General features: G+C 40.9%; 1 protein-coding gene across 29 annotated transcripts in view; it reads left to right on the top strand.

Moving 5' to 3' along the window:
• Positions 1 to 22,938, top strand: part of ANO4 (anoctamin 4) — a 445,360-nt gene that overhangs the window by 335,707 nt on the left and 86,715 nt on the right. For 26 of the 29 annotated variants that reach the window (XR_014804231.1, XM_084957412.1, XM_084957410.1 and 23 more), the window contains 6 exons: positions 729 to 835; positions 8,699 to 8,754; positions 11,289 to 11,410; positions 14,699 to 14,833; positions 16,105 to 16,201; positions 19,969 to 20,029. Coding sequence is in view for 28 of the 29 variants with exons in the window: in XM_084957412.1 (XP_084813538.1) it covers positions 729 to 835; positions 8,699 to 8,754; positions 11,289 to 11,410; positions 14,699 to 14,833; positions 16,105 to 16,201; positions 19,969 to 20,029 (578 nt within the window). In the remaining variant the exon portion in view is untranslated. Of the gene's footprint in view, positions 1 to 728; positions 836 to 8,698; positions 8,755 to 10,604; positions 10,641 to 11,288; positions 11,411 to 14,698; positions 14,834 to 16,104; positions 16,202 to 19,968; positions 20,030 to 22,938 lie in introns of all 29 variants that reach the window. The other 3 variants (XM_084957423.1, XM_084957432.1, XM_084957434.1) reach the window with 1 other exon arrangement.

Below are 22,938 nucleotides of genomic sequence, written 5' to 3'. Positions count from 1 at the left end.
CTGGGAAACATCTTAGCAGGGAGGGAACACCTACTTGAAAACCCTGTGTTGTGTGTGTGTGTCCTGTGAGTAACTTTGGAGACTGGGTGGGCCATTGGCTGTGAGGGAACTCAACCTTAAGCACATGTTTTAGAAGAAGGGGGTCCTATCCAGGAGAGAACATGGGAAGGGAATGGAGAGAGGCATTTCTAGAGACTTGCCTCTTACCTCAAATAAGGTGAAAAGCAGAGGAGGATAAAATAAAAGGAACCGCATTCAATTGGACCAGCGCTCATTACCTACCTCCCGTTTCCACCACCCTAGCCAGTTTCAGATATTAAAATTCCTATAAAACCACCTCAAGTGGTTTATGATGTGGGAGGGGATGAGGTCAATGGCAAAAGGAGATAAAATACAAAATGAATTTTTAGTTGAATTTATCTCATGACCTTACTGAGGAAAAAAAAAATAAGATATGAGATCAAGGTGGGCTGCTAGTTTAAACTTTCTTAATGTTATTTAGCTCCAGCTCTTTCCTGACATAATGTTGTAGATGCTCAGGAGGCCAAGAAGCAAAACTGCTAAGACTTCTGAGCTTCTTGCCTCTGGGTTCCCTCATGCCATTCCAGCCATACCCTCTCTGTGACAGATGGAAGACACCCCTATCTGAGTCACACGAAATTATGTCAAACATCAGACCCCTCACCTCCAATTAATCCTCAACTTGTGTTTTCGATATGTGTGTGCAGCTTCATCATACACAATAAAGACACTTTCTTCAACAATGCCACAAGAAGTAGAATTGTACATCATATTTTACAGAGAATAAAGTATGAAGAAGGAAAAAACAAAATTGGTAAGTAATCAGTGTAACAAGCTATGTTTAATTTGGGGGGGATTATGGACTTTTCCCTTTGGTTTTATTAAGTTGATATTAATTCTAGAAATGTGCATCATTTATGAAATCTCTAACTACATGCTCTCTTCACAGAAAACACAAGTGTAAAATCTTAATAGCATGCTTAAATCTCTTTTTTCTTTTCTTTTTTTAAATATAATTTTATTGGAGCATAGTTGACTTACAGTGTTGTCTTAGTTTCAGGTGTATAGCAAAGTGAATCAGTCATACATATAAATATATCCATTCTTTTTCCCCACATAGGTTATTACAAACTATTGAGTAGATTTTCCTGTGCTATATAGTAGGTTCTCGTTAATCACATACTTTATACAGTAGTGCGTATATGGAGAAATGCTCTCAATTCAAAAAGTTAAGGAGTGCCTTTTATGTGCCAAGCACTGGGCTAGGTGTCGGGGAGAGAAACACAGTTCTTTCCTGGAACATATGTTCAAGAAGTTAAAAACAGACAAGAGACAAATAAGTAAATACATGTAACATGAAGATATATCCAATCTCTGTGACAGAACATGATGGAAGATAGTATGAGACAAAGAATGTGTGTTCTTTGTGTGTATACACACACACACACACACACACACACGCACACATATATGGCTGGGTCACTGTGCTGCACAGCAGAAATTGACACAACACTGTAAAACAGCTGTACACTAATAAAAAATAATGTAATAAAGTATAGTTACAAAAACTCCAAAAAAAAAGAAAGAAATATAAATGGATAATGTTACAGAGACAGACCAGTAAGGGGTGGGGTTTAGTTCAAGCTGAGATGGAGTGTGCAGGGAAAGCTTTCCTGAGAAGCTGAAATTTGAACTGAATCCTGAATTACAAGAAGCAGTAAGTGTGAGGAGTAGGTGTTCCTGGCAGAGGGACCTGCAAGGGCAGAGGTGAACTGTCACACCTAATTCTCCAAATAATCACCTCCTCCAGTAAATAACCTCCATGTCACACATTTTGGGCATTTTTATAAGAAGATTTCCATGATATAGTGCCAAATTTCCTGCCTTATGGGATGGATTCTTATATATCAGGAGGATTTGGGTAGCTTTGTCCCTATCCCTGTCCCAGCAAGGTTTTTATCAACACTTTGAGTAATGACCTATGTCAGTCAGAGTCTAAGTGGAAGATGAAAACCACACAGAAATTGATCAGGAAAAGTTCATATAAATAACCAACTATGCCAGAGGTTTGGGATAATGGAGAATTGGCTAGTAAAGGGTAAGAAGAACTCTAAAGATCAGAAGCACAGCAGATCATAGGAGAAGCCACCATCCCTGAAAAGACTCTGCAACAAAGTTGAGATGCAGACCTTGTTGGAAGGGGTACAGCTGTGGTTCACTAGGTGGCAGAGCGGTTTGCAGGAGGTTCTGTGCCAGGAGGATTCTCTGCAAATCCGCCCTCTCAAGTACTTAGAAGACGCTGCCTGGAGGGTTTCCAGGGGAGCCACTCACTGGCAGGTGTTGCACAGGCATCATTACTCTGTGAAGCTGTTCAAGGGGATACCCACCCTTGAGGAGGTGCCAGTGCTGCTGGCCACTATGCACTGGGGAGCTGGGTGCCAGAGAAGATGTGAAATGCAGAAGCCTGCCGAGAGAAGCATCCAGGTACCAGGAAGACAGACTCCAGTTGTCCCTCCAGTGCCTTTTACTGGCAAAGCTTAGGATTGTACCATCTTGCCCAGGAGTAATATTTACAAGGTCCAGGTTGATAATTGCAAGGCAGGTGGTGCAGGTGCCTTTGGAGAAAAGGGGCAATACATTGATAACTGGCCCATAGCCTCAACAGCCTGCCCCTTGAGTTTTTGGTGGGGTGGAGATTGGAAGGATGCATTAGATTAGTCATGGGAGTCAGGATCCTAGAAGAGCTCAGTGATCTGGAAATCTCAGTCACATCCAAAAGATGACACTTAATAGTTTGTAAAAGTCCTGCTCTCCAATTCAGCAGAACAGCATCCCGGATACAGCGTGGGAGAAATGTTGCTCAACAGCATCATGAAGAGGGACAGACTTGGGAGGTGTAGTTGAATGCAAGTGTGAATCACTAGTGTGGTGAAGCTGCCAAAAACCACTCTGATCCCAAGCTGCAGAAGTTAAAATATGACAGGGAGAAACAGGTACCTAGTCCATGTCTGAGTATACCTGGACACGTCTTCTTGGTGAGAGCCAGTGTGAGTGGGTATGATGAAATTGAACCTGATTTAGGGCTTTCTTGACTTGGATGGGTTTGAGGGTTAGCATGTCCTCATATTCTCTGCAGCAGTCATCCATCCTTGAGACTCATCCTCTCCCTAACATCCTCCAGAACTGTTCTAGTTTGAGGGAATCCTTTCCTCTTCTGAATTCCTATGGCAATTATTTTTGGAACATTTACTTGATAATCAGGTGCAATTCATATTATCTTGATTTATTTTCGATGATATTATGAAAATTCTACCAACTAAAGAAAACCACTGCTAACGTTTTTGTGTCCTAAATAACTATTACATTACTTTTTTCATATTAATTCCCTGTTTGTCCATGTGACTTTTAAACAAACTACACATACTTTTTATCTTATTTTCTCAGTTAACGTCATTATCTGGAACATACTAGAAAACAAGTGGAAACCACATGATTACGGTTGTAGCTAGTCTGGATTATTTCATAAAATGTACATGATTATTAAAAACATTACCTTCACTAATGTGGGTATTATAGTACCAGCATACTTTACACCTCATAACGCACTAGTGTGTTGAGAATCTGCAGCTAAAAACTGCTAGTCTAGATAATAGCTCCTTAATTGTAAATAAGTAACTTTATTCTTCTTTGTGTCATCATTGCCTACCAAAGTATCCAGCATATAATAGGAGCTCTTATTGAACTGAATTGAAAATATTTTAAATATGATCAATGTCTAACATCAGCAATCACACACAATCAGAAACTGTAAAATGAGGCCATGTAGCAATTATGATGCTCATTTTTTGCATCTCAAAATGTGGGCTATTTTTGTAACTAGTCACGATGAAGAGACAAAAAAGCAAGGCAATTTTTAAATATTCTGAAAAAAACAGAGGAAGTGTCATATTGTTACTAGTAAGAAATGATCGTTGTAAAAGTTTCTCTCATCTGAGAAAAAAAGAGAATTCTATCCAAGAACCCCAGTGCTCTGAAGATCAGTCATGATGAACTGGAAAAGTATCTGATTAGAAATTACCAATCATAGAGTAAATTATTAACTCAGGATCAGACATTATGCTGAAAAACAGGGAGTAAAACTATAAACGCTTGGCTAAACCAATGTTTCATTATTATCTTTGGTTTCATAAATAAACATGTTAGAAGAAAATTTAATTTATTTATAGAATTAATGTTTACCCTGTGTTATTTTCTGCCTGAAACTCTTTCTGAAAGTGGCATCTTGTATGAGACAACCTTGATTAGAGATAATACAAAAATATTGTTTGTGAACATGATTTATAAGAGTATTTCAGTGGAGCAAAAACTAGCACTATATAAATTGTTCAACTTCACTCTGAGCTTATTACAACTATGAAAATCAAACGTGGTGAAATCCATTTTCGAAATTGGGCAATTAATAGATCAACAAAAATTTATCTAAAAATATAAGTACATAAAATCTTTGTTTTGTTTTTTAGGGCCATACCCACAGCATATGGAGGTTCCCAGGCTAGGGGTTGAATCAGAGCTGCAGCTGCTGGCCACAGCCACAGCAACACGGGATCCGAGCCATGTCTGCAACCTACACCACAGCTCATGGCAACACCGGATCCTTAACCCACTGAGCAAGGCCAGGGATCAAACCTGCAACCTCATGGTTCCTAGTCAGATTCATTTCTGCTGTGCCCCGATGGGAACTCCAAAGTACATAAAATCTTTAAATTGATTTGTCTTTCCCAAATTGGTGCTCAAAGAGAAGTAAGTAAAGCGATAGACTTCAGATATTAACTATTTTCTCACTTGTAGGACTTTGACAAATTATGATAAACTTCAAAGATCATCAGTGATCTCTTATTAGGTCCTTGTGGATCTTATTTTTCCTATTATCTGGGATATTTGAAAGTTACTGATTATATATGTGAAATTTTCAATAGAGACTCCAGGAAATCAAAGTTTTCTATGTAGTCAGTCATTTATTCATTCATTATAGAGGTATTTATTGAAGGCTTCCTGTGTGCTAGACAAAATACAAAGCCCTATGGATAATTATATTTCAGATACTTTCTGAGACATTTAGTATTAATGCCAAAGCATCTTAAAATACATTCTTTGTTGTCAAGATTAAAATTGCCTGAACATAGACTGATGCTTCATCAATGAAAAGTGAATAATTACATATCCCATTTTCCAGATAGGCTCAGCCCCTGGACTCTAGTTCCGTATCTTACACAAAGAAAGTGCTGATCTATAAGCCACTTGAGAAATAACCTTCCTACATTTTAAGAAGTACTATCATTCTTGATCCGGAAGTAACTTTAAAAATCAAAACATTACACTTCTAGGAAGTTCCCATTGTGGCTCAGCAGTAATGAGCCCAACTAGTATCCATGAGGATGTGGTGCAATCCTTGGCTTCACTCAGTGTGTTAAGGATCTGTTGTTGCTGTGAGCTGTGGTGTAGGTCGCAGACACAGCTCAGATCCTGCATGCTGTGGTGTAGGCTGGCAACTGCAGCTCTAATTCAAGATTCAATCCCTAGCCAGGGATCTTCCATATGCCTCAGGTGTGGCCCTTAAAAAAAAAAGAAAGAAAGAAAGAAAAAAAAAAATTACACTTCCACTTCTAGCCAAGATGGAGTAATAGGCACAATATTTACTGCCCCACCTGAAACAAAAAAGGAAAACCAAAAACAAGTATGAGGCAACTATTTTCAAGACACTGAATATTGGGCAGCCAAGAACAGGGATCCCTGAGAGACAGAAAACAAATGAGATGAGCCCTGTGATTGGCCCAGCTTATTACCTTGAGGTATAGTTTCTAGGCAGTAACACAGGGAGGAGGAACCCAGGTGGAACCTCGGTTTGTACAGATGTTGCTGAGAGTCCAGGGAGACCAAGGCAGCTGGAGTTCACAGGACAATGTACCAGAAGGTAGAGAGCTTCACAGAGTGCCCTGAAGATCTGCAGAGGACCCCCTCGAGTATTTAGCAGGGTACAGATTAGTGCATGCATGTCAGGAAACTACCCAAGGCCAGAGAAAGAGCAACCCAAAAGGATTTCCAATGAGAGGGGAACACCGCATAATTCGTAGAACATTAAATGTAAATGGTCTGAAGATCCCAATCCAAAATTCAGAAGTTGAGACAGTAAATAAAAAAGCAAGACCTAATTTTATTGCTGCTACAAGAAATGCTTTATTTATTTATTCATTCATTCATTCATTCTTTTTAGGGCCATACCTATGGCATATGGATGTTTGCAAGCTAGGGCTTGAATTGGAACTGCATCTGAGGCCTACACCACAGCCACAGCAACGCCAGATCTGAGCTACACCTGCGACCTTCACTGCAGCTTACAGAAATGCCAGATCCTTAACCCACTGAGCAAGGCCAGGGATCCAGCCCTCATCTTCATGGACCCTATATCAGATTCTTAACCAGCTGAGCCACAGTGGAACTCCAAGAAACACTCTTTAAATGTAAAAGCACAAATAGGTTGAAAGTAAACTGTTCAAAAGACATATATACCATACTAACCAAAAGAAAGCTGAAGTGGCTATATGGATACCAGAGAAAATAGATTTCAAAGCAAAGCATATTACCAGCAATAAAGAAGGCACTTTACAATGATAAAGGAGTCAATTATCAGGAGGACACAACAGTCCTAAATGTTTACATGCTTACGAATAGAGCTTCAAACTACGTGAAGCAAAAACTGATACAACTGCGAAGAGAAATGGACAGGTCCACAATTATAGTCAGAGCTTTCACTACTGCTTTCTCAATAATTAATAGAACAAGTTGACAGAAAATCAGTAGGGGTTAGAAGACCTGAACGTTATCAGTGAAACTAACTTATCTTTTCAACCACTCCACCACTAACAACCGAATACTCATTTTTTTTCAAGTGCACAGAGAACATTACCAAGAGACCATATTTGGGGACATTAAAACAAGACTTAATGGAGTTCCTGTCATGGCACAGGGGGAACGAATCTGACTAGGAACCATGAGGTTGCAGGTTCGATCCCTGACCTCGCTCAGTGGGTTAAGGATCTGGTGTTGCCATCAGCTGCGGTGTAGGTCACAGACATGGCTCAGATATGGCGTTGCTGTGGCTCTGACATAGGCTGGTGGCTGGCTATAACTCCAATTAGACCCCTAGCCTGGGAACCTCCATATGCCACAGGTGCGGCCCTAAAAACAAACACACAAACAAACAAAAAACAAGACTTAATGATTCTTTGACCACAACAGAATTAAGTTGCACATCAACAAGACCAGCTCTGGAAAATTTACAGATATATAAAACTAAATAATGTATTTTAAAATAACTCATGGGTAAAAGAAATCAAAAGGGAAATCAGAAAGTGGCTGTACTCAGTGACAATGAAAACATAATATGTCAAAAAGTGTGTAGTGCTTAGGGAGAAATTTTTAGCACTATGTGCCTGTACAGGAAAAGGAATGTTTCAAATTAAAGACCTCTCCTTCTACCTTAAGAAACTAGGGGGGAAAGGAAATTAATCTAAAGTGAGTATATGAAAGGAAATATGAAAGTCAGAAGAACTCAATGAAGTGGAAAACAGAAAAAAATAGAAATCAATGAAACCAAAAGCTGATTCTTTGAAAAAAAAAATTTTAATTCATAAACTTGTGGTAGACACACCCTAAGATGACTCCCCAGTGTGTCTTGATCCCTTCCCCTTGTGGGTGGAAGCTGTGGCTACTATTTCACCAATAAAATACTGCAAAGGTGATTATGTCGTCCTGTGATTATGTTACATTATATTGCAAATTTTAAAGGATTTTGCAGCCATAATTAAGGTCCTTAATCAGTTTGAGTAACTTAATCAGTAGGGAGATTATCCTGGGTGAGCCTGACCTAATCAAGTAAGCTCTTTTCACTATATGTCAGTTACGTCTCAAAAAAAAAAAAAAAAAAAATCCTTGCAGTTCCTGTTGTGGCTCAGGGGGTTAAGGCTCCTATATAGTGTTCATGAGGATGTGGGTTCAATCCCTGGCCTCGCTCAGTGGGTTGGGAATCCAGCATTGTTGCAAGCTGTGATGTGGGTCACAGATGTAGCTCGGATCTGGTGTTAATAACAGCTGGGATGTAGGCCTGCAGCTGCAGCTCCAATTCAATCCCTAGCCTGCGAACTTCCATATATATGCCAGAGGTGCAGCCATAAAAAAAAAAAAAATCCACATATCCAATACCCCTCCCACATTTTATGGATGAGAAAATTAAGGCCTGAGGATAAGAGAACTTTCCAAAGACATCCCACTGAGCCCAATGCAGAGGAGTTAGGTTGGGCCATATTGAAGCTTCTGGATGAAAATAGGAGAGCTCCTAGTAGGAAATCATCTTTTTGATACAATAAATTCACCCACCTCCATGAGAGCTGTGCTTCGCTGTTTGGTTTCTGTTTGAAAAACCTGATTGCCCAGTCCTTGATTCCAGTTTCTGAGCAGGTAGCAAAACTTTCCCTCTCAACCTGTCGGTGTCCCCAAGTGGTTCTGAACCACGTTTGAAAACCAGATCGTTTGCTCCAGAAAGTACCACCCTCACCTCCGTCTTACACTGTAAGGATTTAAACTCGGTATTCATTCACCTTGGACTCTGTTGTTGTTGTAGGTCTGAATCGTCTGCTTACTAATGGCTCCTATGAAGCTGCATTTCCACTGCACGAGGTATCGTCTTGCCTCTTCTCCGTCACTTCTTTATTATTAAATCAGCCTCTGGGGATAGTCATTAGTGGAGTTTGTTGATATGTTGTTATGATTTTGTTCAGAATGAATTTAATGTGTTCATTGGGTCATTAGGGAGGGTCTACTTGCTTTGTGACATTTCTCCTCCTGCATAGATTTGTTTCTCTATATCTTTTTATGTAATTGCAAGAGTACTTGAATCAAGAGTCACTCAGCATGAATTTAGAGGAATAGCTGAGGGACTCCAAGTCATAAAATTAAAGAGGCGTTGAAAATTTACATGAAGCCCCAGACTCAGGGGGAAAATATTTCTGAAATATATGACTTCTGCAACGAGGATATTTAAAGAGTGGGAGGGAGCCATCTTGCAATGTCCCTAGTAGCTAAAAGATGATAAATGGAAATTAATAGGATCGCACTCATCATTGCTCATTTAAGACGTATAAGTTTTTGGAGTTCCCATGGTGGCTCAGCAGGTTAATAACCTGACATGGAGTCCATGAGGACATAGATTCAATCCCCGGCCTCGCTCAGTGGATTAAGAATCCAGCATTGCCGTAGCTTCAGAGTAGGTCACAGATGCGGCTCGGATCTGGCATTGCCGTGGCTGTGGCATAGGCTGCAGCTGCAGCTCTGATTCGATCCCTGACCTGGGAATTTCCCTATGCCATGGGTGTGGCCATAAAAGAAAAAAAAAAAAGATGTATAAATTTTTACATTCCCCTGATTTGCTACACGGTCTTTGTCCTCTCTAAGGACTTGCATAAATATAACGTGATTACCCATAACTCCACTTTCCCCAGAATTCTCTTTAGACATGGGTTTTCAGGGACATAATCCTCATGATTGGTGAGAGATTATTATCATTTCCGTGGTACTGAGCCCTTTCTCTGTGCCAGTCATGGTATAACACAAAGAACTCAAAGACAGATACCATAGCCCATGTCCTTGAGGGCCTCACACCCTAGCCAGGGTGAACCTACTGTTAGATGTTCAGAACAATCTTCTATTAGAAACAATGTTACCCTTTTGCCAATTAGGCTTGGAGAAGAGTCCCAGCTCTCCCCCAATGGCAAGATTTTCCAAGTCTACTTCTTACTTGGCTCAGGGTGTTTCTTCACTTGATTTTAAACACTGGGTGGATAGAGAAGGTGGTGTAGACTTTTGCAGACCTCATTCATTAAGAACTGTGGCCTGAGCCCCTCCTTACAGACTACCACAAAACCCTTTTGAAATGAGTCTTTTTGTATGACAGAAGCAAACCTTTTGGCACAAAGGTTTTCTGGAGACGCACAGATGTTTCTAAACTCTAAAGACACATTTCCCCAAAGCATCCTGTGACTGCCTCTCATTATTAGTTGGCATGGCCCCAGAGAAGGGTTTCAGTGAGAACTACATCCTCCCACTGTCCACCCCCTGTCCACCGTGGGGGCAGTTGTATGAGGACAGAAGCGTCTGTGCAGGTGAGTGGGTGGGTGGGCATGATGGTGTCTAAGGAGATGCAGCTGTGAAACCCCAGCATCACCCCAGGCCTTCTCTGTGGTTTTCCTTGCTTGCTAATGCCCTGTATGTTATGAAAAGAGAACTTCCAGATTAGTAATAGCAGCTGCAATAATAACATAATTGCTCTTTTGACTTTTTGCTCTCTCTTTAACTTGATTATGTTGTTTGATGCATAACAACCTTCAGAGGCAGGAAGGGCAGCTCTTATTGCCTTGTTTTATGTTAAAAACTTAAATAGAGGTTTGGAGAAAGGTTAGCTCACCTCCAGTCACGGACTGGGTTGGTTGGTGGTTGAACTGAGACTAGAACCTGAGTTTCTTGTCTCTCAGGCTTGTCCATTTTCCTCTAGGAAAGGACTTCACAAGGTAAGATGTCAATAATTACTTCATCTCCAGAAAGTGCCTTTTCCATTTGTGAACCAAGCATTGCCACTGACCGAACTAACTCCCACTCCACTGACCCTCATGTGGTCTCCTCATTTGTTCCCTGTGAAAGTCAAATTAGACTTGAATTATTGTCATTTTGAGGTGACTTACAACTGTTACATTCTAAGGTTTTCTTAGACAAAGCCATAAATCTGGGTTACAGCTACAGCTATTAACCAACTATTCTGCCTTGAGACAAGAGGGAAAGAGAAAACTCATAAGCCTTGGGCATTGCCTCTGGGCAGGATGCTCTATTTGTTCAAACCACAGAAGAAACCTAACCAGGTAGATGTTATTAGTTCCGCCATGAACTGGGAACCCAAGGCTCAGAGAGTTTAAGCTCTCCTAGCTGAAAAGTCACAGAACTGAACCCGAACTCGGTTCAGACCTGCCTGATTCTAGCAAGCACAGGGCTTTTGCTACACAGCATCATCATCAAGATTATGTCCAGAACAACTAATCACACATCCATGTTTTTTCTCCTATAACCCCAATTGCTACTCCTGCCATAACGACTACTATGACTATCAGCTTTTCCTTTCGGCTTTTGTGGGTGTTGCCTCACCAGCCGTGGTGTTTTTATTCCAGGGAAGTTACAGAAGTAAAAACTCCATTAGAACCCATGGAGCGGTCAACCACAGACATCTGCTCTACGAGTGCTGGGCCTCCTGGGGTGTGTGGTATAAATACCAGCCTTTGGATCTTGTCAGGTGAGTTTTATGTAGCTGTAAATATAAAGCTTACCCAGAGTGTTTAGGGAAGACTGTCAGCTGGGACAAGCCACTACTGGAAAGAAAAACAGTCTGAGGTGTACAGCTGTCACACAAATCTGACTTCCTCCCAAGAGGGCAGCTCATCAGAGGATGTGGGTCATTCTTGTTCAATCCAACCCCCTTCTGATAAGACTGGTGTTCCCTCCAAAGGAGCCTTAGAAAGGGGCATGTGAGGTCAGCCAGGATCCCCATAGGGTTCCTTAAGAATCTTGTCACCCATGTGACTGTTAGTGACAAGTTATCAATAGCAGCTGTCAAGGGGTAATGCTGCTTACATACCTTAGTGACAAGTGGAATAGTAGTTACTCAATGCAATCGGGAAATAGAGGATGCTGTCATTTTAATAAATTTCAGACTTGTTTTAATTTTCATTTAACATTGATAACCTTTAAAAATTGTTTTAATTCTGCAGGTTAAAAAAAAAAAGGTATATCTGCTTTTAACCTATGATAATTGTGTGGTAAAAATGTGTTTCCTTTAACTGACTATAGAGGCCCAGTTTTCTGCCATGACAGACAGCATTATACTCTGACATCTCATTATTTATTTAGACACTGTTATAAAGATTGGGTAGTAACAATCCATACTTCAGGAATTCCTTATAAAAAGGAAGTCATGGAGTTTCCTGGTGGTCCAGCAGTTAAGTTCCTGAGCCCGGGAACTTCTGAATGCTGCAGGTGCAGGAAAAAAGAAAGAAAAAAGGCCATGTCTCATTTCCTAGCCTAGCTGGATTTATTTCACTTTTCTCCAAGCTCTTAAAAAATGAGCCCAGAGGAAAATGAAATAATAATGACAACTCACTTTACATTTCATCTCCCTGGATAGTGATTCTTCCTGCCAGAGACCTTGTTACGAGGGTTTACTCATGTTGACGTAAGGACGTTGATGAATTGTGTCCCATTCTTTGTGTGGGTAACAAATGATTCAGATGATCTGAGTGAGTGGAAAATATATTCTGAGATGAGATCATTGGCCTTTGGCCAGCCTCAACATATGATAAAATGGTGGGAGGGAAAAATAAAAGCAAATTCTCTCCCCAGCCTCAGTCCCATATTACAGGATTCCATTGATAAAAATTACAGAATATTGCTGCAGGCAAAACATCTCCTATCCATGCTATTTTCTTGATTAAGATTTTTCAGTTTTTCAATGAGTATTAATTAATTGTCATTGTGTTCCTAGTATAATGCCAAGTACTATTGGCAAAAACACACAGAAGCTATGGTCTCTGGCTATGAGAAATGCAGTTTCCTTCAGGAAAAAGCAGCTCTGCAAACTTGAGGCAACTAGAAGACGATACAATACTGTATACATACAGTCTGATGGAGGCCAAAAGTTTTACAACAAGTAGGAAAAATGGAAAGGATGGATATAGGCCACTGCCTGTGTGGAAGGCTCTGTAGAGCTGAGCCCTGGAAGAGCAGTGGGGTTTGGTTTGACCAAAGGGAAGAGGCATCAAAAGCACAAGCAATATTTGAGGAGAATGATGTTGTGGAGCATCTGGGGACTCTCATCTCTTAAACAGCTCTTGTCCTGTATATAGATGTTGCTCCCTCCATAGCTCTGGAATCTGGCCACACCCCAGAATCTCCTCTGTCACTACTGCTTCCTTCCTGGACTATGGCTGTTGTCCCTTACTTGGTCTCCTTTTGTCTCTTCTGACACTTCTGATCCATTCTCTACAGACAGAATGATCTTTTTGGAATAGGAATCTGTCATATCCTTGGATTGGCTAAAACCCTCTCATGGTTTTCCATTTCTCTCCAGACAAAGATCAATGCAGTTAGCCTGGTCTTATAAGGCTCATGAAGACAGCCTCTGCCTACCTCACCAGCCCATTTCTTATTATCTGTGTGCCAGCCACACTGCCCTTATTTCACCTGGTCCCTCCTGCCACAGGGCCTTGGTATGCTCTGTTCCCTCTTCCAGAAACACTCTATCCTGTCCCCAACCCCACCTAGTTCATTTATCAACACACTAGTCACCTCCTCAAGGAAGTCTTCCCTGGCTAGAGTTATCAAATGCCCTTGTTACATAGGCTTATTGCATTGTGTTCCTCTCCTTTGAAGCTCTTTCCTATGTTTTGTAATTATAGACTTATTTCTTTAATTGGTTGATATGTGTCTCCTCTATCACCTGCAAGCTTCATAGGATGAGGAACCGAGCTTATTTATCTCACCATTGTATCCTCAGCATTTAGCATAGTACTTGGCACACAGTAGACAGTTTCTTGTTTTTTGAATGAATAAATGAATATATGTGTATAAGGATATAGTTGGGAAAGTCTTCTGGGAGTAGAAAGTTTCTGTTGGGACACAGTAGAAGATAGGATAAATAAATAACCCTTGCTTTTGGGAGCCATTGGGTCCTCTCAAAGGAAAGCAGCAGACAGTATTTGGAGGCAGATGGTCAACATTTGTTTAGAACAAGAATAAAAAATAATTAGAATAGTCTTATGTTGGACTAAGAAATAATTAACTTCTAAGTTATTAAATGTAGCTGTTGAAAAGCACAGAAGCACAGTAATGATGTTTAAAAAAACAAAAACCAAGGAATTCCCTGGACACTTACAAACTTCACAGACCACAGGGCACTAGGCGAGCTGTAAGTCTCAGAAAAATATTTATGGGATAGATGTTGGTGCCTGTGAAAAATCATCACTTAGAAAGGAAAATTGCTCTCAGCATTGATTCATGCTGAATCTCAGTAATTTGTGTTCTTTCTAATACATTGGGATTCTATCATTGTAAACATCTTGCAAAAATGCAGAATATTGAAAGGGATATTAAAAGTTTTTCACAGTAAATTTGTCTACTATTTTTAAAAATTTGTATGATTATAACACATGTATTACAAACAAACATTCAGAAAAGGCAAAAAAATGAGATTATGTGTTGGCACCACCTCTTCAAATCCCCCTGGTTCTTTATCAATAGCAGGATCATATGTAACTTCCTGCATGAGCTGGGTTTATTCTGTGTTCATAAGCTTGTGTATGGTTGTGTTCTTTTATGGAAGGGCTCATTCTATCTCTGATACAGAGGAATAGGAAAAGAAATGTAAGTCTAGAGCCTGGACTTGGTCAAATGTTCTATTCTCTTGGCTTACTTCGTATGCATCTGCATGGTTAATCAGCAAGGCCACCACAAAGTAACATGTCTGAGCAAAGGGTTATAAGGCCTAAATGCTTCACTATAATTTGCAAGGCTGTTGTGTCTTAAACAGGCGGTACTTTGGAGAGAAGATTGGGTTGTACTTCGCCTGGCTGGGCTGGTACACCGGCATGCTCTTCCCAGCTGCCTTCATTGGACTATTTGTCTTTTTGTACGGAGTCATAACTCTGGATCACTGCCAAGTCAGGTATGGGGCATCCTGCCTTTACTTACGTTTAAAGGTGGGTATGTGTGATTTGGGTGTGTTCACAGATCATGGGTGCACTTAGATTTTCCTTTTAACTTCTTCCCAGTCTCTTCTGGAAAACTCTCAGAAGTTCAGTTCACTGGGTCTGTCCATCCATTGCCTTTGCTGCTCCAGGGCAACAGTGGTCTCCAGCTACCAAGGAGGCAAAGTTGACATTTATGGGTATACAAGCCATGATATGGCCACAGAACAAATCACTCTCCTTCATGGGCTAAAAGTCATTCTCCTTCTACTTTTTATCTCTTCCTTTCCACTAATAACTGCAAAAGACTGGGTTAACAATCCTTTTTTATCAATTACATGGTCTTACAAGGGCCCGTAAACATGAGCTGAAAAGACATCTCACCAACTGGCTGGTGCCTTGTAAATGATTCTCTGTTAACCGTTGTTAACTACTCTTTCACTGGAATGAAGTTTAAGGTATTCACAGAGATCCTATTACAAGGCTGGACAATGATCTTAAAAATAAATATGCCTGGAGATCCCCCTGTGGTGTAGCAGGTTAAGGATCTGGCATTGTCTCTGTGGTGGCGCAGGTTCGAACCCTGGCCTGGTGCAGTGGGTTCAAGATCCCTCATTGCTGCAGCTGTGGCCTAAGTCACAGTGGCAGCTCGGATTCAGTCCCTAGCCCGGGAACGTCCATATACCTCAGGTGTGGCCATAAAAAAGAAAATGTCTTTTAAAAGTGATTGCAAAAATAAAAGCAACATACAAAAACATTTTGATTTCTGGGGAAATTATTAGGTATGTAGTTTTGTCCCAGAAGTAACCCCTAGTATTTTTATTTATTCCTCCATTATTCACTCCAATTTTATCATGCTCATAGAGATTAAGGTTGACACTTGTAGGTATCTTATTGTTCCCATAATTTGATACGAAATTGCCTCAAACCTGTGCATGCTGTGAGAGGCTTCTGTATAATTTGGGTATAACAGCTAATGTTTTGCTTCATGTATTTTCCTGAGTTTAACTTATTAATATGTAAAAACCAAGAAACAGCCTCATAAATAAGTAGGTTCATCCAGCTATTAAACTGTGCAGGCACTTGTTTACATTAATAACTAAGAAAAGGCTAAGAAGCTTCTGCGGAAAAAAAAAAAATTGAATCTACTAAATCTTATTTACTGGTCAAATTTTCTGGCAAAATCGAAGGGGGAAAATGCTTTATGTTAGGTCATCAAAAAGCAATCCCTTTCTGTTCTCTTTTCCAGTAAAGAAGTCTGCCAAGCTACAGATATCATCATGTGTCCTGTGTGTGATAAATACTGTCCATTCATGAGGTTGTCAGACAGCTGTGTTTATGCCAAGGTAATTTCAAATATGCGGCATTTGGGGGGGGGGGTGAATTTAAGAGACACCTTCCTGAGAGACAAGGAGTGACTACATTCCCTCTGTCCTTTCTAGTCATCGATTCTCAAGTTCATGTTGTAGGAGAGATTTACCTTCATCATTCAGTACTCTAATTCAGATCTCTTCTTTGCTATGTATGTATTTAAAATATATTGGTTCTAATTATCATCACAAGACACAAAGAGCACGGTTGATAGAGTCAGAGAAACTTGGGTTCAAATCTTGACTCTACTTTTTAACCACTTATCAGTGGAAGAACATGTTATTTAACCTCCTCTGAGCCTCAGTTTTCTCATCTGTAAAATGGAGAATGTAATGCTTCTTTCACATGATGGTTTTGGAAGAAATAAGATGGATAGCGAGCATAGTGTTTAGCAAATGGTAAGATCTCAGTTAATGATGACTGCCATCCTTCTCCTCCTCTTCATCATTATTGTCCAAAAGACCTAGATTCAAGGCTAGCTCAGCTATTTACCTCCTTGAACTTGCATGAGTACAGCTTCTTTGAACCTGAGCTTTCTTGTCTTTAAAATGCAGGCAATGATGCCTGCTCTCTCTGCCCCATGGCAGATTTTGTAGAGCCTTTTTGAGCCATTGCCCTACCAAACTATCTAGATTTAAAATAATAATTGTTATAATAATAGGTAGGCTATGGCTATAGTAATAGGTAGGCAACCTACATTTATTATTTCTAATTATTATTTCTAGTACTTCTATTATTATTTCTAGCCACTTCAATATAGGTGTTGTTATTCCCATTTTACTGAAAGACTTAGAGAGGTATGTTTCTATCCCTGGTCACAAAACAGTAGGTAGCTGGTTCTCAGTTTATCTGACTGTAAAACATGTCCATGTACCATACTGAGATTTAAGATGTTCAGATTCTAGATTTGGAGATTGGTCTTGCCTAGAAACTGGATAAAATGAAGGTCTAAATGCCTTAGAATTTAAAAATTGCAGTTATGCACTCTTCTGAAGAAAAACTTATTAGAAATGCCAGACTAATTTCATGGGACTGAGGATACGTAGAAATATTGGATCAAACCAGAGCCCAGATCCAATTCAGTCAATAGCTCTTTTGCTCATCAGGAATGTTGCATGCCTGATCCTTGCATTTGCATTTGCAAAAGTCAGCAACTCAAATTGAAACTGGCTTAAGCAGAAAGGGACTTGCTGGCTCATTTCACTGCAAAAGATACAGAGTAGCTCACAGGGTCAGAGCACAGGGGCCTCATGGCCTGGAACTGGTCCTCCAGGTCCCCAGATGTCACTCTTTAGCCACCTGTCCATGTGATCATTTTGCAGACAGGTTCTCTTCACATGATGGGGAAGGTAGCTGCTGACTACCATGGCTTCAGGCCTCCATCTCCCTTCCTTTATCTTTACACATATTTGTATGCTTCCTTAAATTCTTGGTCTGTTGTAGAATCTCTGTTTCTGGGAGTTTCCGTTGTGGTTTAGCAGGTTAAGAATTTGACATTGTGTCTGTGAGGATGCGGGCTCAATCCTTGGCCTCACTCAGTGGCTAAGGATCTGGCATTCGCAGATGCAGATCCAGTGTTGCTGTGTCTGTGGTGTAGGCCACAGCCACAGCTCTGATTCAGTCCCTGGCCCAAGAACTTCCATATGCCACAGATGCAGTCATAAGAAGATAAAGAAGGAATCTCTGTTTAAGAAGCTGTATATTGCCTAGTTTGGAATTTTTTTTTTGGAGGCACCTGTCTTTCCCAGATATTCTGTTATTTTGGCTCATGGGTGCTGGCCCCCTGGAGGTGTCACCCACTTTGAGTAAGGGTCAGAGTCCAGGCCAGTCCTAGTGAGTTTGCAGAGAGAAAAGGACAAGGTGTCCTAGGCACCACTGCGTGCTCTCCCTCTGTCGGAGGACTTTTCTGGTTGGAGCTTCATTTTTAAGCCTCCTTAGAACAGAGCAGATCAGAAAGGTCAAAGCAGGAAAGCTCTGAAAAGTGAATGCCCGCAGTTGGCTGGCCAGGTAACACCTACATTCATCATTTCCCCAGCCAAGCAGGACTCAGCATCGCTGATATGACCCCTAAGGACACCCGCACTGTGGTTTGACCTGTTGTGGCTGATTTCTGAGAGAGGGGAAACTAATTTTCAGTGACCCTTAAGGGAGCAGCTAGAGTGGCACGTCTATATTTCTCTAACCTGTGCTCTCACCCTGCTTGGGAACCACAACCATTCCCCACCATCACATCCTCGCCAGTTTAAGGCAGCCTTCTGTCTCTGCTGGCATTTCTCAGGATCTTTGTGTGGTTTTGTGCCTTGTCAGTTCCTGAAATATACTCTCCTGCTTCTCCAGGTCTAATCTGGGGAGGGAGCCAGTAGCCTATTCTAGTTTACCATTTTAGGAGGGCTTAGAAATCCCTATTTAATCCCCCCTCCTGATTCACATATTTCCAAACTGGTAGCTGCAGCAGGAAAAAGTCTCTCTCCAAGTGTTTGCATCCCAGTCCCAGGGAAGGACTCTGATTGGTTCTGCTTGAGCCGTGTGACCCATCATGACCTGTGTGAGAGAAGCCTGTTAAACAGAGAAGGAGGAAAGATGGTCTGAGGAGGGGAAAACCATGACAACCACAACCCATTCTAGAATCTTCACTGATGGTCCAGGGAGTTGCCACCAAGTTCTCGTAAATATCCTAGTATTTATCATGTAGCACTGGGACTTTCAGGCTTGATTGGATGCTGAACAACCCCCCTGCTCCCACTTCTCCATATATACAGCATAATACTCCTTCTGGCATGGAAATAAGTTGGCTCTAGACTTTTGCTCACACTAGGTGTTTGAATGCTACCCATCTCTCCTATGTTTAAGGAAAGAAAAGCCATAAACTTTTGGAAGAGTTTGAAATATTCTTCACATTCTGATATAATAGGAAAAGAGCTGTTTATACCTGGCATGTTCTCCAAGGGACAGTAAAGTATACTTTATAGAGAGCTATAAAGCACCAAAAATAGGTTATGCTTTATGAACGCATCAGTCATCGTTTCAATTTGGCTTGACATTGCTGTGATTTATCCTGGAGCTGGAAATGAACGTGGCAGTTTAGCAGCAGAAATAGATATTTTTGCTTTCTGCTGTGGTGATTACAATTGAATATATTCTTCTAGCAGTAAAGTATTTGCTAGCTGTCTTTGTGGTATGCGTATGAGGTAAATGTAGTGATTACCTGAGGCTTTAATAAAGGTGGAAGTGGTTTGTGTTAAGGGGTTGCCCTTCTTTATAATGTCAAAGTCCAGAGGGCAGCCCGGAAAATGGTTGCTCAAAACTATACCCACGAAACTGCCGTATTTTCAAAGAGAATAAATGAGGCATTAAAAACAATGCTGGCGAAATTAGAAGCCTTCAAATTGGCAGCATTAATACCTACCTGGTCTTCAATATAAATCTATCCCTATGCAGATGTGCACATATATTGGTTTTTATAGTGCACAAAAGGAAATTCTTAGCACCGTGGGGGTTGCTACACATGCTCAGCTAAATGATACCCACATATGTGGAAGAACTTCTCCTTTCCACATGCAATGTACTTCACAGTTAGAAAAAAAAACCCTTCTTCCTCGTGGTCCAAAAGGAATTTTCCCCTGAGAAACCCTGCAAAATTCATTGTCTCATCAGAGCACTTTTTACAGAATGTGAAAAAAAAATGTGAATTGGAATATTGTACATGAGAAATTAGTTTAACCAGGATTTGTAATGTTCCCAGGTAACTCATCTTTTTGACAATGGAGCCACCGTCTTCTTTGCTGTTTTCATGGCAGTCTGGGGTAAGTGTACCACATTCGTTTAACTCGAGTTCCCATCATAGGCCGTGCTTCCTTTAGAAGTCTGACTTTGGATGCAAAAGGAAGAAGCTTGGGTAAATTTGGTTAGCTATTCTAGTAGACACAAGATGATAAATTATTCATTTGGGTTTTTTTTAAGTGATATTATGGGGAGTTCCCTTTGTGGCTCAGGGGGTTACAAACCTGATTAGTATCCATGAGGATGAGGACCTCACTCAGTGGGTTAAGGATCCTGCATTGCTGTGGCTGTGGCGTAGGCCGGCAACTGCAGCTCTTATTTGATGCCTAGCCTGGGAACTTCCATATGCTGCAGGGAAAAAAAAAAAATTGACGTTGTAGAAGAGAATATGTCTTATTTATCTTAAGCTTTCACCAGTTTCTTTGGCATTCCATTATTTAGTGTAAAATTCACCTTCTTCAGAGATAAATACCAAAGGTCTGTGGAGACCTGAGTACCCATCTCAGTCCCATACAGGACCTTCTGTTGTGAGGGGAATCTTTTCATCTCATGAATGTGTGAATACCCACCGCTGGCTTTCTTCTAGTTCTGGTCAAAAGGACCCCTTATAAACAAGAGCTGTTCACAAAACCAAATTGAGTCCTTCTAAATCATTTCCAGCCCATAGGCCCATAATAACAAGATGTGATGGAACGTTCACTCAGTTACTTAACCAAAGAAGATACTGAACCCACTTTTTTTGTAAAGGGAGTGTAATGATCTCTTCTAATCAAATAATTATAAAGCTTTCATATGATAGTATAGGAAGGCGTCTGGACGAATTCATCATAAATGATGAATGATGGTTTTCTTTGGGGAGGAGACAAGCACCGTGTGTGGAAAGGTAAATGAGCAGTGGTGAGAGGTCTTTCACACTATGTACTTTCAGTTTGGTTTGAATTTCCTACGGTGGCTATCTGGTTTCTTCTAGAACTTAAAATACCAAAATCTGAATTTTGAGGTTACAAAACTCAACTAACTCAAGGCTTAAGTTCATGTTGTTCTTTGCATCCGGATATTGCAAATCTGGATATTGGAATCTTCCCCATCTTTCAGGGTTCAGCTAAAACGGCTAGACGATGTCTTCCTCCCTTGAACTTCTGCAGCACTTGGTTTATTTTGGGGGCAATAACAATAACTTGCATACGTAATTTTTCTCTCCTGATAAGTTCATGGTCCTTAAAGACTATTACCATCCTGGAATACTTCATGTGTTTCTTTTAAAAACAGAGAGATTAATTTATTTGAAGGATGGGTGGATGGGGGAAAAAAAAGAGGAAGAGAAGAAAATTACCAAAAGAATTTCTTTGTGAGACAATGAATAAGTTTAAATGGTCTCTTTGACAGGGACAGATATAAAACCTTGTTCTCTTTAGGAGGCTTGTTCTAGATATATTATGTCTTCCTTACCTCAAGATCCTCCAAAGAAAGTTGTCCTACCCACCACAGCACTGTTGAAGGAACTTTTTTTTTTTGGATTTTTAGGGCCACACCCATGGCATATGGAGGTTCCCAGGCTAGGGGTCAAATCAGAGCTGTAGCTGCCAGCCTACACCACAGCAATACAGGATCCGAGCCACATCTGCAACCTATACCAGTCACAGCAATGCCAGCACCTTAACCCACTGAGCAAGTCCAGGGATCAAACCTGCAACCTCATGGATATTAGTCAGATTCGTTTCCACTGAGCCACAATGGGAACTCCTGAAAGAACATATTTTGAATGCTATGACTCCAGCTCCTTTCACCCTGTGGGCATTTGTCCCAAGATTAGGTAAACCATAGGTTGTCAAGAAAACCTCAGGCCTGGGAGAAGGCCTGAAGTTCTGCCCAAACAGGAACTGGCAGCGCCTCCCAGAGCCTTCTTCTTAAGAACATGGATTGGCAAATGTGGAGAAACCCAGGGAGTTAGCAGTAGGAACTGACCCTGAAAGATGAAGGGAGAGATGAAGAGGGTGGGAACGATTAAGACTGACCAGCAGGTAGAACTGGGGACCAGAAGGAATTGTGAGCAGCTTGAAGTTATGAGAAACCAGAACCTAGAAATAAGCAGAAGCAAAGAACTAGTGGAAGAAAATTAAAGAGTGGGGAAGTCACCTGAGAGAAAATGCAAGATGATCCCCCAAAGAGAAGCAAACAGAGAATTCAGCCAAGTCATGTTAGCGGAGCATCTGGGTAAGGACCCAGGATGTCTTGTGGCTGTAATCTCTCAAGATGCTTGATTCCATAGCTTTTCTTTGAAGAGGCCCAGTCTTCAGTTCCCATGGGACCGTTGCCTCCCTTGTGGGCCTTGCAAAATCCTTCATTATTTGTGCTTCTTCTTACTGCATCTCTGCCCCTTGCTAACAAAGGGAGCTAACCATAATAGAGTTTCTGTCATAGGAATGACCTCTCAGTCAAGAAGTTGTATCTGGGGGAGTTCCCATCGTGGCTCAGTGGTTGACAAATCTGACTAGCATCCATGAGGACGCAGGTTCGATCCCTGGCCTTGCTCAGTGGGTTAAGGATCCAGCGTTGCAATGAGCTGTTGTGTAGGTCACAGATGTGTCTCAGATCCCGAGTTGCTGTGGCTGTGGCATAGGCTGGCAGCTACAGTTCCGATTTGACTCCTAGCCTGGGAACCTCCACTTGTCACGGGTACAGCCCTAAGAAGCAAAAAAAAAAAGAAAAAAAAAAGTTGTATCTGGGTTTTCTAGAACCTATTGGTAAACATGATCATGAACTATAATAAACCATCCAGTTCTTCAGCTTTGCCATGGTTCCAAATAAGGAAACTCTGGAAAACGTATTCATTTCCTAAACCAGCGGTTCCTAAACTTTTTAAAGTTGTGACACACATAGAAAATGATAATATTTGCCCAGCATGCTGGTGTACATGAAGGAGCCTGCTCAT

This window comes from Sus scrofa, chromosome 5 (genome assembly GCF_054392235.1).
Source record: "Sus scrofa isolate SSC_HxYL_T2T_F1_AM1 chromosome 5, Sscrofa_HxYL_maternal_Yorkshire_Landrace_v2.0, whole genome shotgun sequence".
Classification (NCBI taxonomy): domain Eukaryota; kingdom Metazoa; phylum Chordata; class Mammalia; order Artiodactyla; family Suidae; genus Sus; species Sus scrofa.
The sequence above is the reverse complement of the archived record's forward strand: the minus strand, read 5'-3'. Positions and strand labels throughout refer to the sequence as shown.